Consider the following 17,312-nt stretch of genomic DNA (forward strand, 5'->3'; position numbering starts at 1 on the left):
TGAGACCAACCTCCTCAAAAAACAATCTTATTTCAACCCTTACTCTAGAAGTCCAGAGTAAAACCATCTAAGCCATAAATCTATCTACTAAAGGAGGGTAAATAATGGCACATTTTAAGAAGATCACTAATTTTCTGAAGTGAAACTGAATTTAGAAAGCGGAAACAATTTTTTTTTAATGGATACTATATGCACAGAGTACACGTGGCGCAAAACTCAAAATGTTGAAAAAGGAAATAGTAAGTCTTTTGTCTCCCATCCTCAAGCCACCTAGTTCTTTTTCCCAGGGATAACCACTATTGTCAGTTTCTCGTATGCTCTTCCGGGAGCATTCTGTATACAGGGCGCTAGCAAACAGGACACTATTCTACACCTTGCTTTGTTCTCCTCGGAGTCTACTTCGGAGGTTATCCCTTATCAGTATATAAAGAATCGCCATTTTAGGATGTTGAATAGGAAAACTATTTTTAAAAAATGAGTTAGCTAGTGGTATTTCAAATTCCCCTGAAAGACAAAAAAAAAATTTTCTATCGCCTTCTAAAATAAATGTATATGTTTTAGAAGGATTTAAAAACTATTAAAATTATTAATCATTACATTGCCAAAGTAAAAAATTTCTCCGTGATGACTGAATATCCAGCTTAGAACTTTTTATTAAAAATATGACTGTCAGAGGCACAAACATATTAGAAATTTCTAATGGAGTAACAATAACTTTTAAGTAATTAAGTCAATTTTCATGCTGGAATTATAGAGCACTTGACTCTAAAGTTTCTGCGGAGAAGCAAGTACAGATTCAAGTCAGTCTTTTATGTGGGAGAGTGAAGGTCATCCTATATGGATTAGGCCCCTCACTGAATTGCTGATCCAAACAATTATCTCCTGGTTGGTAACTCTCCTTTTCATTACACAAATCATAAGCATCCCACAGAATTATTTTTCATCTTTCCAAACTAGTTTTTGCCCAGGGAAACTTTGATCATTTATTTTTTTAGAGTTTTACTTTAATTTTGAAACTGGGAGAATTTCCTAAGAATGATGTAAACCAACAGGAACTCATACCAGCAATTATTTGCTCAGATAACAAATAATGGGTAGAAATGAGGACCCTGTCTACCCCTTTCCCTCTTTGAAAAAATAAACCACAACCACCTTTGGAGTCACTTCTCTCTCCTCATCAAGAGGCATTTCAGACTCCATACTCAAAAATGTCCTTTGCTAACTTATTCCATATTTTCAAAGCTCTTAACTTTGGGGAATCATTCCTATTCTCTAATTGAAACTTTTCCTGGTACAACTTAACCCCAATTCTTGATTCAGCATAGTGGAGAAGGAAGGAAATCTGAAAAGTGGTCCCCTTTTCCGGAGATAGAAAACAGGCATGAGATTACAGGTCAGATTTCCTCTGAGTTAAATAATGCTATAACCTATCTTATTTTCTCATAATCTTCACTCTTCTCTTCCATAACTTATTTTGCTTGTTTTCCAAGGCCTCTCTGAATTTTCTTTTCACACCAGTCAATTCCATTTCTTTATAAATATGAAGCAGCTCAGTTTCAGAAGTAGTTATAACTGATAACTGATATACGTATACCTTTTCTTTAGAGGCCATTTGGAAGTATTTAAATTCAGTCTGAAAATGACTACATGTACAAACTAAAAAAACTATTCATATTTTAGTGCCGTGAAGGCTAATAAGAAATACATTTTTGAGACCAGGTAGGAAGTGAAATGATTTAAAAGTTTCTGGACCTGCCGTTGTCCCATTCCAGTCCAGTAATAATCTTATTTGCCGTTGTAAAGTTAGTAGTTAAATTTGAAAATTTTCCTGTCGGGTCATCTACTTCTTTCAACACATTCGACTGCAGATGTTTAATAACATCAGGGAACCAAATGGATAATCCGTAGTACCTGCAAAGACAAAGAAATGTGAGTTTGTAAAGGTGCCGACACCCTCGCGGCCATGACCATCTCCCTGTCATTTTCAGAGAGGTAGTGGTTTCTGGAGAAGCACTGCTGATTAGGACCCACCCCCTGTAGCATTATGAACCATCAAACAGTAATCTCACTGGCCCCTCCTCATCACAAGTCTGCAAAAATCACGCTAGAGGGATGGCCTGGGTTTCCCTGGAGAACCCCAGGTCTGTAATTCCTGAACCCTTCCTTTGGGAACAGACATGTGTAAGAACCCCATCGTACACCAGCACGTGGCATCCTGGCCCTGATGTTTTTCTCATTCCCGTAGGCTGCACTGAAGAACCCCATCTCCTAGTCTGGAGCTACAAACTCCTGGGGTCCCCAGACTGTGAGGGCCCTTAAAGAATGACCTCTTTATTAATGGACAAACTTTCTTGGTTCCTACACTACTATGGTACTGCTAGCCCGGGGGCACAGCCCATGCTCAAAGAAGGTCAAGGCTGGGAAAAAGGCCATTTAAGTTATTCATTGGAAAAGCCACGTTATTGTCCACTTTCTGTCTCTTGCCTCTAGTGTGTTATTCTAACAGCTTACAGCTCGGTCATACTGCTGTGACCTTCGTAACAGCAGCCACTAACCACATGTGGTTACTGAGCAGTTAAATGTGACCAGTCTGAATGAGATGTGCCATGAGTATGAAACACCAGATTTGAATACTTATGGGGAAAAAAATGTAAAATTAAGTTGTTAATCATTTCATATTGATTAAATGTCAGAATGATAATATTTTGGACAAAATGAGTGAAATAATACGTTATTAAAATTTGTTTCACCTGTTTCCTTTTCCTTTTCTTTAAATGTGGCTGCCAGAACATTTAAAATGACACATGTGGCTGACATTATATTTTTACTGGACAACGCTGCTCTAAACTGGTGGTTCCCACCCAAAGCACAGTCCCTGGACCAGCAGCATCAACATCACCCGGGAACTTGTTAGAAATGCAGACTCTCAGGCTTCATCCACACCTGCTGAATCAGAAACTGTGGGATGGAGTCCTTCGTGTAACTCTTCTGATGCACACTCAAGTTTGAGAACCACTGCTCTAGCTTATCCCTAGTTACATTGAGCTACACAGGGAAAGAAGTGGTCATGAGCATAACTTTTGCAGGTAGATATGCTAGGTTTGGATCCTGGCCTTGCCAGTTACCAGCTGTGTGATCTTGGGCAAGTTATAAAAGCCTCAGTTATCCCCCCATCTCTAATATCGGAATGATGATAGTACCCACCTTCCTGGGTAGTTGCTTGGATTAAATGGAATGCCAAGTACCTAGCACATAGCGAGTGCTCAAAAGACGAAGTTGGTTTTTTTTTTTAATAAATTTATTTATTTTATTTATTTATTTTTAGCTGTGTGGGGTCTTCGCTGCTGCGCGCAGGCTTTCTCTAGTTGAGTCGAGCGGGGGCTACTCTTCGTTGCGGTGCAAGGGCTTCTCACTGCGGTGGCTTCTCTTGTTGCGGAGCACGGGCTCTAGGCGCACGGGCTCAGTAGCTGTGGTGTGTGGGTGCAGTAGTTGTGGCTCACGGGCTTTACAGTGCAGGCTCAGTAGTTGTGGTGCACGGGCTTAGTTGCTCCGCGGCATGTGGGATCTTCCCGAACCTGTGTCCCCTGCATTGGCAGGCGGATTCTTAAACCACTGCACCACAAGGGAAGCCCCATAGTAGGCATTTAATACTCGTTAATTTTCAGCCCTCTCTTCCTTCATAGATCAATGGTTTTTTTAGAACTTGAGTGGGAGTTACTTTACGTGTTCTAAGTCAACCCTGCCAATTTAGAAATAAGGAACTAAAACTGGTAGTGTCGCCAAGTCACACAGCAGAACAACCCCTACCTTCCTGGTCTCTCCCTTTACTACAACTCACAGCACTGGGAGAGGCTGGTCATCTGCGATCACTCACTGGTTTTCAGTTAGGGATGTTAAGACATGGAACTTGTAGCATAAATATTGGGCTCTACCAGAGCCTATTGACCTGAAAGTGTAGGGTATCACCTACCTGCCTTTAAAAAACAATAAATTAGGCAAAAATCGAGTTGTATACACATATTCTAAAGTGAGTATGTCAACCATTTGCAACTAAAATTCTGAAATGTTCTCCCTACCTCCTCTTTTCTTACAACACATATAGGGTGGTTTTATTTATTGAGCACTTATTATGTGCCAGGGCCATATATCCGTGAGCAAAACAGTTTAAAATCCCTGTTCTCACAGAGCTTCCAGAGGAGGAAGACAGAGCTTTCTTTATTCTTTAAAGAATGGAAAAGCTTTTTGTCTATTAGAAGATGATAGAAGGTACGATGGGGAATAATAAAGCTGAGAAGGGGACTGGGAGTACTGAGGGGCTGCAGTTTTTAAGAAGGTGCTTCGGGAGGTATCATTGGAAGGTGACACACCAGGAAAGACTCAAAGGAGGAGAGGAAATGAGTCAGGCCATGTCTGGGGGCGGGACTAAGGCCCGAGATGGAACATGTTCAAGAAAGTCCTGACACATCTGAGGAAGAGCAAAGAGGCCGGTGAGCTGGGGCCGCGCCAGTGAGGAGAGGAGGGTGGAGAAATTATGGGGGCAAACCATTCACGGGCTTATCGAACTTTCCAGACACTGTTGGTTTTGCCACCCCGCTTTATGACAGCATAAATTAAATGACTGGGTGATAAAAACTGTAATTGCCAGCAAATGGAAAATTTTTTAAAAATTCTTTCATAGAGGTTAACAGCATCAAACAGCATAAGAAAAAAAGCAGCGTGGTTGGGAGTTACAGTGTGGAAATTTAAAGATTTCACTCACCAAGAATTTAGGTATCACTTACCCAAAGGACAGCATGAACCAAACAATCGTAAGCTTTATGGTATTGTCCCGGACTGGGTAGGTGAAACAGCTCATAAAAGTCAACCAAATCTGTGAAATATTAGAGAGTTAGTTTTCTTAGGCAGTTACCTAGTCAACTGCATTTCCCAACCCCCTCCAACAAATTATACAAAATGTTGAGTTTTCTTTGGGCTGGATTCATTTGAACTTACAGTGCAAAAGCTAAAGGCTATAGGAAACCAAATTTTTGGTTTCTGGAATTTTTATTTATCAGCTTCCAATGGACAAAGTAACTCAAGACATCCGTGTACCCCATCACTGCCAGGACTCCTTGCCTAATACCTTCCCTCGCCAAAGAGGGAATGTCTTGGTAACCCCGCTAATCCCAAGGGGATCCTATTACCTGGTCCTACTCTAGGAATCGGGTGTCCTGGGCAGAAGCGGGAAGAACCCCATTCGTGGGACAGATTCAGTCAATCCTGTTTCTGCCTAACCTCAAGTACCAAGTTGGCCAGCAAGTCAGGATGGGCTTGTTACTTACTCCATACAGTTCTGTGCGGATCCGAACAAAACACCTCCTGTACCATGTTCCTGTGTCACTCTCGATTTCGATCAGCTCATCTATTTGTCTTGGGGTTTTGATTCTGTTTACCTGTAAGGAGCAACAGAGGGCAAAGTGTTGAGTTCTCTTCTCTGAAGTTGGTGGAGTTTACAATTTGTTTTTAAAGGAGTGAAAGCTGACTCCAATGAAAAGGAAGCAGGTATTTGATACACAAGCAGGCATCCATACATATATGAGACCACTGGTGTAAGTACACAGACTCAAAAGAACTGAATAAAGAATGAATGGGGGGAAAAAAGAACAAATGGGAGGGAATACCCTAAAGAAGAGGGGGAAGAGTAAGTAGTAATGGAATAACATGAAAACAAAATACCCTTCTCTGAATCACTAGTAAAAAGGCACACATTAGGGGGTTGGGGAGGGATGGATTGGGATTTGGGGATTAGGAGAAGCAAACTATTATATAGAGAATGGATAAACAACAAGCTCCTACTGTATAGCACAGGGAACTACATTCAATATCCTGTGATAAACCGTAATGGAAAAGAATATGAAAAAGAATGAATATACATGTATAACTGAATCACTTTGCTGTACCATAGAAATTAACACAAGATTGTAAATCAACTGTACTTCAATAAAATAAAATTTTTTAAAAAGGCGTACATTAGCAGATTAAACATCCAGATAGATTCGCTTCTGGATTAAGAATTACTTTGCTTAGACTAAAATGACTGAACACACTTTTCTTTGGAATCTGCTTATTTGATGAATTTGGCCCCTAAACATAGTTCTTAAAGCTTTCCCATCAAACTTCCATTCTTAGAGCATCCCTGTGACCCTTGCTTCCTTCTCCCACAGTCCCTGACAGTGCCTGGTCAGCAAGTACCCGCAGGTGACCATGAGGTGAGGTCCAGTGAATGAGCTTCAATTACAAGCCTCAACATGGACTCTTCAAGGTTAGAAGGGGAAGAAATGATGGAGGATCAGCCTGAAGCTGTATCCATGACTTAAACTAGCCTCCTTTTGCTAAGGAAAAGAACGAAAAGTCAGGAGAAGCAATGCTTCTAACACAGAGAATGAAGCCTGAAAAGAGAGAGAGGAAAAAAAAAAAAGCATGGTTGCTTTGTGGACCTGTCCCATCTGACCCTGTTAGTCAACATCTACCTGCTTTTGATACACCTGAGAGAGGACACAGGAATGTGTACACATTACCCCTGCCAGGGATAACTCCTGAACAGATCTTTCTGGAGAGTCTGCCAACATCCAAAGGAGCACTTCTATCATGAGACTCCAGGTGCCAAGACTGGCTTTTGACAGAGGTGATTTGGGGACCCTTGGTATCTTTCAAATTATACCAGGTGGGCAGTAGCCTCTTCATGGCTATGTAAACAAAGATGTCCACATTTAATGACAATAATGTCTGAGTTAATGTCTGGGATTCCAAATAGAGTCAGCTCCAAATCATCCATGTAGGCATTATTTTGTGATATTCCAGAATTCCTTTTTTTAAATCACAGAGGTATTCTTCTTCTTCTTTTTTTCTTTTGTATTGAATGAAAGATTCATTAAATTCTATAGTGCTTTACAGTTTTCAAAAGTTTCACACAAGTGATTTCATATAATCCCATAATAACCCCTTTCTTTCTCCTACCCCTATACTGCCCCTCCTCCTTTAACTCTCCCCACTGGTAACCACTAGTTTGTTCTCTGTAGCTGTGAGTTTGTTTCTGTTTTGTTATATTCATTAGCTTGTTGTATTTTTTTTAGATTCCACATATAAGTGATATCATACAGTATCTGTCTTTCTCTGACTTATTTCACTTAGCATAATGCCCTCCAAGTCCATCCATGTTGCTGAAAATGGCAAAATTTCATTCTTTTTTTATGGCTGAGTAATATTCCATTATATATACATACCACATCTTCTTTATCCATTCATTTGTTGATGGACACTTAGGTTTCTTCCATACCTTGGCAATTGTAAATAATGCTGCTATAAACACTGGGGTGTTATGTATCTTTTCAAATTAGTGTGTTTGTTTTTTTTGGATATATACCCAGTAGTGGAATTGCTGGATCATATGGTAGTTCTATTTTTAGCTTTTTGAGGTAACTCCATACTGTTTTCTACATCGGCTACACCAATTTACATTCCTACCAGCAGTGTACGAGGGTTCCCTTTTCTCCACATCCTAGCCAACATTTGTTATTTGTATTCTTTTTGATGATAGCCATTCTGACTTGACATATTACTTTTGGGAGGCTTCTTCTCCACTCATCAATGTTTGTGCATTCTTTCACTGGCACCCTTGGGGAGCCAGGCCTGGCACTAGTCCCTGGACATGCAAATATAAAACATCACACCGTCCAAGCAATTACCAGACAAAATTAGAAAGTACTCTAACGGAAATCTATATCAGACGGGAGAGACATATTGTACAGAACACCCAAGTTGACCCGAGAGTGAGAAAAAAGCCTTCATGGACTGTGGAATTTGTTGGAGCTTATGGAAAAGTATGTCATTTGTCATGTGTGTCAACTACTTGAAGGGCATTCCAAGTGGGAGGAATATCATGTGCAAATGTCCAGAGGTGTGAGAGAAAAGAGTGTATTGGAAACTGCATAGCATTTGCTATTCCTGAAGAATAGTGCAAGGGCAGAGGGCAGTGAGTAAGGAGGGCTGAACCAAATCAGTGGCAGGAAAGGTGGAAAGGTAAGAGACAATAATGAGAGATATTTAGGATGGTGGATAATAGGACACAGTGATTTCTTGGACATACTGGAATAAAGGAAAGAAAGAAATAGGATAGTTTTCAGGGTTCTGGTTTGGGCGGTGCTGGTGGTACTTGCTGATAGAATTTTAACAGGGAAGAGGTTTGGAAACTCTTAAGGTGAGAAGTTCAGATTTAGAAATTCAGAATTTGAAGGGCCTATGGTACATAGGAGTATGGCCACAAAGCCCTTCAACATGCACGTCTGGAGCTCAGGAGATTTGTCCATTAGGAGAGAGAGATCTAGGAAGTAGCTGAGATAAGCTAAGGAGAGTGTGTAGGGTTAAAAGGGAAGTTAGCTGCAAATAAAGCCCTGAAAAACAATATTTAAAGTAGGCACATAGGAAGAAAAGCTTAAAAAGGAGAGAAGGAAGGCATGTGAATTCACTGTATTGTATCAATAGATATAACAAGGAAAAAGACAAATGTGTCATGGTGGAATCATGTAATGCCTTTGAAAGTTACATATAAATGACTTCGAGATTACCCATTCTTTTAGAGTGTTCCCACCTTATTCCCACTTAACCTTTATACAGTAATATTAACGTGGATGACCATGAGTGAACTTGGTAACTCAGACCTTCTGGAAGAAAAAGCAGGTTAGCAGGGCAATGAGGCCCTACAGAGATACCTTCTCAGAAGTCTTGGGTAAAGGGTTTATCTAGCTGAGAAGGGTTAGGGACACTGAGTATCTAAATTACATCTCAAGATTCTTCTTGCCTTATGATTCTTTAATTTAAAAATATTCTTGGGGCTTCCCTGGTGACGCAGTGGTTAAGAATCCGCCTGCCAATGCAGGGGACACAGGTTCGAGCCCTGGTCCGGGAAGATCCCACATGCTGTGGAGCAACTAAGCCTGTGAGCCACAACTACAGAGCCTGCGCTCTAGAGCCCACGAGCCACAACTACTGAAGCCCACAAGCCTAGAGCCCATGCTCCGCAACAAGAGAAGCCACCGCAATGAGAAGCCCACACACCACAACAAAGAGTAGCCTCCCTCACCACAACTAGAGAAAGCCTGTGCGCAGCAACAAAGACCCAACGCAGCCAAAAAAATAAATCAATAAATCAATTTTAAATAAATAAATAAATTTATTTAAAATAAAATTTCTTGGACTTCCCTGGTGGTCCAATGGTTAAGACTCCGCGCTTCCACTGCAGGGTGCGTGGGTTTGATCCCTGGTCAGGGAACTAAGATCCCACATGCGGTGGGATTCAGCCAAAAAAAAAAAAAAAATTCTTCCTTTATTGTTAATTTACTCAAAAGAAGAGCCTACTCAAAGGCTCCCAGGGCCTCAGTGGAGGACATCCATTATTGATCTTCATTTCTCCATTACACTGCAGAAAAAATTTTTAGTAATTGAGAATCTGTGATCCTTTGAACAGAGGCTAGACTGAGTCTATCTTTACACTATGGAAAATCCATTTCCTATTAAAAAATGAAATGAATAAATAAGATTTCAGGGGACTGTTTAATCAGGAACTATTTTACTTATTTCAAGAACTATAATTGATATTATTTAAAAGATGCTGAAGATATTGCATATATCCCCTTTACACCTATTTTAGACAACACATTTTTTGTCTATGCTGCATATATCAAAGGATTTAAAAACCACTGTTCTTTTTTATTTTGGTGGAGGTGCTGGGGAAAAAAAAACATTGTTCTTTCCCGAAAATTCCACGCATCCAATTTTCATGAGTTTAGACTAGTTTTCCCGTTGAGAATAAATTTTGTAACCAGAGGATGGAAGAACATTCCATGCAGAGGGAAGAGCACACACAAAACAGCAGCACGGCAGGCGTAGGTAAAATGGCGAGTAAGAAAGACGAGCGGCTGGCGCAGCGAGAGAACAATTTACAATCAGGCCTTTTCAGAAAAGGTTTCTCGACCTCTGGGGCGGAGGATTCACTGAGAAGCAGTACTCACCGTGAAGACTTTCTCAGGCTGACCCCGTGCCCTCATGTTTGTGTCATGAATTAACTTCAGAATCATCCAGGCTTCATCATGTTTTCCAACCTAAGAGATATGAGTAGACAGTGAAGGGCCAGGAGGTGAAACACACATACGCCCTGATTTTCCAATAACCATGTGGTGTTGTCAGATCCAATTGGGTGTAACAGTGCAAATGCATTTAGGTTCGTCCGATTGGAACACAGAGGCTACTTGGATATCCTTGAGTGCATTAGCAGCTCAAGGGATGTGCCTCTAACTAGACATAGCACCTTTGGATAGTAAGGTTCATTTATAAAACAAGAAGTCACATTCTCTTCGTTGAGGGAAATGACTTGCTTGAGGAGGAACATTAGTGCTTTCTGGCCACGAGGCAGCTTTTTCACATGCTGGTTGTCGAAAGCATGACCCCATGAAACCAAACCCTCCATGGTTCCGTAGTAGGAAGGAAAAATGTACCACCGAAGAGGCAAACATAGTTTCCTAGAATTGGAAGGGACTCGTTCCACCGTATGCGGTTTCTTTGAATACTTGTAATGACGAGCGTTACCTCCAACAAGAACCGTGGGCTTTCAGGCATGAACGTGAGGGCCACCACTGAGGAGACGCAGGGGAGGGCGCAGACGATGATGAACACACGCCAACTATGAAACTCGTAGGCGGACCCCATGTTGAAGCTCCATCCTGGAAAAGGAAGACAGGAGGGGTGAGGAGAGCCCTCTCCAGACTGCCTGCTGGGACAGCGAGGTCCCCACATCACTGTGAGTGTCCATACCTCAAATTGATTCATAGTCAAATCTTACCACCCCCAGAAGAATGAGCTGATATGGGCATCAGCCACAGTGACCAGTTCAGCTTGAAGACGGCCAACAGCAGTGCTGGGAAGAAAAATGCTTGGAATCAAAGGGGTCTGCACCTACGGACACGGTGTGTTGCTGAACAACCAAACTCCAAAGGCCAAGGTAAATGAATTTGGGACAGTGCTTTTTCCAACAGAGCCCTGGGCTGGGTATCTTCTGTCTCTAGCAGACCACTCTTCACTCTCGTCTCTGCTGTGTGCCAGGAAATGGCCCTCTATGGACCATACCAACTGGCCCCCATTGCCCACCAACTTCCAGTTGGGTTTGAATAAAGGAAGCACTGGCAGGAGAACAGAGGGTGGCAGCAGGGTGCAGGATATTTATTCCTCTTGCTTCCCTTTTCCCCTACTCCTGGCTGCATGGACGTTTGACAGTGGGTGTGCTCATCCCCTGGAAGCTTCTCGCGAAACCACCACAGCTCTTGTCAGGTTCTGGCAATCCCTGTCTCTCCTTGCCCTTTGAGGCATAAGTGGGCACAGGCTGCCCTTCTGCTACTAGCCCCGAGGTACTTTATTATTCTGTACTGGTTTCTCTTAACTGTTCCCATGTAGCTCTTTTCAGCAACCCCCTCTGAGGGGGTCACTAGTTTCCTTCCAGCATGCTGACCAGTGCGATGATTAAGAACTGGCGTTTGCCAACCTTTCCACGTGCACATGCCATACACTAGATCAAGAGAATTTTAAATTTCTAAACAGTTTTTTATTATAATATAATGAAAACAAGCAAATGGGATATTGATGGAAATCTCTCAAGAACTAAAAGAAAAGCAATATTTGAATGAATGTAAAATGGTTGAAAGCAAAATTCCACCATGACTCTAAAGGAGAAAGAATGAAGCATATCAAATCTAATTGAAAACAGAGAAGAGATTTATGGAGGCATAGATTAATTATGTGAGGCAAAATTCTAATTTTTGCAATGCTTGGTATTTAGAAGGCTGCTGTGAGCAAAAGTCAGATAGTCTACATTCCATCCCTGGGAGAGTAGTATAATTATTCATTGTTCGCACAGGAGCCAAGTGAGATTCTGGAGGTGACATGAGTTCCTCAAGGCCACGCAGCTGAAGTTATGCACCAGAATCTTCTCCACCGGGATTTGAGGCAGAATCTTATACCACACATGTCCGCATGTCTGTGCTTACTCAAACACAGACTTTGTTGATAAATCATATAAACACCTACATCATATAAACATGCTACATCAATCTTAGATTCATAAGCATTTTCTGGTAATTTAATACCTGAGGACTATGTGGACTGCTAAATTAACTACAACATAAACTTTAGGAGGGGATGTCTACTCTCAATGTTTTATGTAGCAGAAGTTCAAACATCTCAAATATCCAAAACACAGAGGAAATCATATGATGGAACTAAGAAAACATACCTTGTTCACTTCACATTTGATCTAAGAGCTTCATATAAAGGAATTCTTTTTCAAAAGTGCTGGAGCCAACAGAAACTGATCCCCACCTACGCATCTTAGCTCATCTTCTGCTGGTCCCCTCCTTCACTTGGTCCATCCCACTGACCTGCTTCAAGTTCTCTGAATACACAAAGTTTAATTCCATTTTAGGGGCTTTGCCTTATTTCCTAGGAAGCCCAGCCATGCATTGAAAGGATGGTGGTTGTATGTCAGCCAGCCTTTCTATGAGTTTTGAAGTGAGAGGATTTTTCAGTATTTCTGTCCTCAAAGGAGTCCCCTCGGGGTCTTTGCGTTTGAGGTTTTCCCTGCCTGGACTGCTCTGCCTGAGTATTTGCATACATGCATGCCTCCTTTATACTTTCCAGGTCTCAGTTTAAGGCCATCTCTTCAGAGAGGCCTGAACACCCAATCCCACTCTTATCATCAAGACCTGCTTTATTGTCTCCACAGCACTTACTGCTATCTAAAGCTGTGAATTCATTGATTTGTTTACTTTTTTACTGTCTATCCCTTTCCACACCATGAAAGCAGGAATTCTGCTTTTGTTACTCATCAATATAACCCCAGTGTCTATAGCAAGTCCTGGTCTATAGGAAGTGTACTTTAAATGTTTGTTAAATGCACACACGTGCACACACACACACACAAGCATACCCTTTTGTGTTTACATGTGTACATGAACATGTACAGAATTGCTGCAGGCTACTTTTGTTTTGACATTTTTTCTGAATCCACACTAAACAGCAAAACAACTCTGATTTACTTTTTCAAATTAAATTTGCAATTTGTATATACAGTAAAATTTTTGATTACATTTTAAGTTACATTGTTCTATGAGTTTGATAAATGTACAGAGTCACGTAACCACCATCATAATCAGGATACAGATTGTTGCATCACCCCGAAACATTCCTTCCTGTTGCCCCTTTGGAGTCAACCCCTCCTCTATGCCTAACCCCTGGCAATCACTGGTCTGTTCTCTGTCCCTAGAGTTTTGCCTTTTCCACAATGTCATATAAATGGATTTATATTGTACGCAGCTTTTAAAATCTGGCTTCTCACTCTTCGCATAATGCATTCATGCAGACTGCTGCACATTTTAATACTTTGCTCCTTTTCATTGCTGAGTAGCATTTCATTGTGTGGATATTTCATTTGTTTATCCACTCATCAGCTGAAGGACAGCTGGAATTTTTCCCTTTTTAGGGGATTATAAATAAAGCTGTTACAAACACTTCAGATGGGTTTTTGTGTATCCCAAAGTTTTCCCTTTCTCTTGGGTAAATACCTAGGACTGGGTAAATTGAGTCATTTAATAAGTATATGTTTAGCTTTATAAGAAACTGCAAATTATTGTCCACAGTGGCTGTACCATTTTGCCCCCCTACCACTAGTATATGAGAGTTCTAGCTTCTTCACACACTTCCCACCACCTTTTTGCCAGTTCTTTTTTTTTTTTGGTTAAATTTTGGCCTTCTATAGGTGTGTAGTGGTATCTCACCATGGTTTTAATTTGCACTTCCCTAATGCCTAGTGATACCTTAGTTTACTTTCTGTTCATTCACTCATACTTTTATTTTATTATTATTATTATTTTTTTACGGTACGCGGGTCTCTCACTGTTGTGGCCTCTCCCGTTGTGGAGCACAGGCTCCGGACGCGCAGGCTCAGCGGCCATGGCTCACGGGCCTAGCCGCTCCGCGGCACGTGGGATCTTCCCGGACCGGGGCACGAACCCGTGTCCCCTGCATCGGCAGGCGGACTCTCAACCACTGCGCCACCAGGGAAGCCCCTACTCATACTTTTATTGAGTGCCTCTCTGTGCTAGTCACAGTGCTGAGATGTAGAGGCTAACACTTATTTCCCGCCCTCAAGGAGTTAAAGTACAGAAGAAGAGGCAGATATGTTAACAGACATGATAAATAGTATGACTCATGCTAGAACAGGTTCTAAAGGAAGTGTAGAGGGAGTACAGAAGGGGTGCAGGTACCTATCCCAAGCAGTCTTCTCTTAAGAGCCCTTGATAAATTTCTTGTCTGATTCGGGGCCATGAAAACAAAGAGAGCAAATTCGTAAATTTCTAACATCCAAGTTTGAGATACAGTTCAAACCAGTACTAAAGAAGCAGAAGAGACCAGCCAGGACTGACTGTACCATGCCCGATCCCCAAATCTCTCCTACTATATTACAGCTATTTGACTTGAAGAGAGAAAGGAGAGCCCTAGAAGCAGGAGGGAGTCCTAGAAAAGTTCAACCCTACTCCCCTTTTAGGATATGCCCTGGGATGGGAGGGGCGGTACGGAGAGAGACGGATGGATGATATCCTGTGGCCTGAATGAGGGGTAGACACAGTGAGGGTCTTAAGAAATGACCCTGCAGATGCTTTGTAAAACTAAAATACCATTACCTAGATTAAAAATGAATGATGAGAATGACGGAGTGAAACAATGGCTGCCATAGCTACTCGGCGGTGAATTCTCAGGACCCCTCCTCCCCAGCTCCATTTCAAGATGACTTACATTTGCATTTGAGAGTGACACAAAGCCCAAACCACAAACATCAGGAAGTGGGGAGACACGAGCATGGAGTGAAGGACTAGAATGTGATGATACAAGCCACATGCAACTGGGAAAGCGGTTGTTGCTTTAGGATATTCACCCGCACTTAGTAAAATGGATTCTCTTCTTCATGTTGGCACCACGCCTTTTTTGTCTTAAAAAAAAAAAAAAAAGATTCTTGCATAGACGGTGGTTCTAATTGTCCTTTGGACTTTTAAAAAAATACCCATTAAAATATCATACTGAGGGATTTATCTAAACATAATGTACATTCCAGGCAAGCAAGGACCTCAATTAGGGTATTACAGAAAGCGGTGACTGTGCAGCGCTAATCAGCGTGGCACTAATAAGAGTGTTATGTGTCTTGCATGATAATCAAGGCCATTTACCAGGCTCAAGCTGATGTGCTCTGAATGCAGAAACCAGATGCCTCCCCAGCTGCCTGACTGTCTGAAATCTTTCAAGGTGCCAAGGCAGAAGTGTGGGACGCACGGAGAAGAATGCTGGCTTTCATGTTCTTTTCTGGGCTCTGTCCCTGAAGTACTGGTGAATTGGCACCTACTCTATTGATCTATATTTGATTGCTAGTTATATGATATTTTCAATGACCTGGTTCCTTGGTAAGAAGGCATATTTTAGGTACAAGACACAAATGTCCTAAAACATTAGTATTATTAATATTAATAAAAAATAAATACTATAGGTGAGATCAGTTTTCAACAGCTAAAACATAAATCACCTATATTTTTGTGTCAGTGGTCTTCACTCACAAGGCACATAGCCAACTAAAATTCTCTTTGGAAAAGTGGCTCCAAATACATTTTCTCAAGTGGCCAACAAGCTTAGGAAGGGAACAATGATCAGATGAATTTCTGCTTTTATTCCTATAGAAATAAAATGTTATCCCCTCAACCTGTCACTGGTTTAAAATATAAATACTATCTAATCAGCATGAAACATTAATCCTCAGCTAGAAACTCAGGTTGTCACACTTCTAGTATTATCTGTGGCTCCATAAGATTCAACCAGGTGCAGCAGGACAGTCCTTGTGGCCAGTCTCAGTAGACATTTTTCACCTTCTTCTCATTTGTTAAAAAAAGAGGGGGAGAAGCAAGGGTGAAGAGAATAGGTAAATAAACTATGGTACAGCCATGCTGTAGAAGACAGTATAACTATTGGCAAAAGAGTGAGGTAGATTTTTCTGAACTGATTTGGAAACTGTCCAAGTTACATGCTCAGCGAGAAAAAAAAAACTCTTTTCAAACCAATGTAAATAGTAGTGATTTCATTTTTATATACACATAAACTATATCATTATATCTAGAAAACAAGTGGGAGGAAAAGATACTTAACTATTTTACATGGTTATTCAAGGTAGGGGGTGGGAGCTATTAGAGGGGCCTTTCGCTTTGGCATTATTTACTTTTTGAGTTTTGTATCACCTTGTATTACTTTTTACTCAGAGGGGGAAAAAACCTTTTCAAAGAGTAGCAAGCCTTTGATTTTTCTGAAATGTAAGGTCTGATGGGAAAAGAGAGGAGATAAGGAAACTGGAATGATAACTGTGACAGTATTTAGCATCCATACAATTTTCAGAACTAAACTATGGAGAGCAGTGAGGAAGTGCCTCAGTGTCTCTGGGTGGGAAAGAAAATGATATTCACAGATCTTTCATCTTTAAACCTGTATCTCTAGTCATAGTCTGATTTAGGATTCTCAGGCCAAGGCCAGTTGCATCTTGAGCGGTAATGGCACAAGCGCTATTGCCAACAGTGATATACAAAGAAATCACACACACAGAGCTCGTAGGGATCTGTCTGCAGCACAAAATCATGCATTCAAGAAGGGAGAGCCAATTCAACTGGCATTACACACCCCAGGGAGAGGGTGCAACTAACTGTCGTAGTCATCTGTCTCTAAGAGCAGGCCTAGGCAACACGTTGACCTTTCTTGCTGTTTTCTCTGTTTCTGTTTCCAAGCTCTGGTCCTACCATTTGGAATACACAGAGCCAGCAGTCAACAGCAGGAGGAAGTCACACTATGCTTCTGGTTCCTGATTCAGACTTGTGATCCTAACCACACTTTTGAAGAAGCACACTGCCTGGTGGCTTTTGAAACGCAGAAATTTATGGGCTTATTTTTCAGGGTATATCTGCTGTGAGTGCTCCAAAAATGAAAAGAAAGAATGAGAGGACCTTTCCAGAAAGAGTTCCTGGTAAAAGCATGTAAGACTCATTCAAGCATGGTGCTTCCCAAGCTTCACTGACAGAAATGAGCCCAAGGGTTTGAAAAAAGCTGACAGCATAAAGTGTGTGTGTGTGTGTGTGTGTGTGTGTGTGTATGTGAGAGAGAGAGAGAAGAGAGATGTGTGTGTGTGTCTGTTTTAAACAAAGGTCCTT

The 17,312-nt window shown here is 41.4% G+C and overlaps 1 protein-coding gene across 1 annotated transcript in view; it reads right to left on the minus strand.

Annotated features, from left to right (window-relative positions):
• Positions 1-17,312, minus strand: part of SV2C (synaptic vesicle glycoprotein 2C) — a 215,456-nt gene that overhangs the window by 26,405 nt on the left and 171,739 nt on the right. Inside the window, exons 5-9 of the mRNA XM_082624126.1 lie at positions 10,621-10,754; positions 10,047-10,136; positions 5,322-5,432; positions 4,782-4,870; positions 1,753-1,911 (exon numbers count right to left, since the gene is read on the minus strand). Coding sequence (XP_082480252.1) covers positions 1,753-1,911; positions 4,782-4,870; positions 5,322-5,432; positions 10,047-10,136; positions 10,621-10,754 — 583 coding nt within the window. The remainder of the gene's footprint in view (positions 1-1,752; positions 1,912-4,781; positions 4,871-5,321; positions 5,433-10,046; positions 10,137-10,620; positions 10,755-17,312) is intronic.

This window comes from Mesoplodon mirus, assembly GCF_964341445.2.
Source record: "Mesoplodon mirus genome assembly, chromosome: 5".
Classification (NCBI taxonomy): domain Eukaryota; kingdom Metazoa; phylum Chordata; class Mammalia; order Artiodactyla; family Ziphiidae; genus Mesoplodon; species Mesoplodon mirus.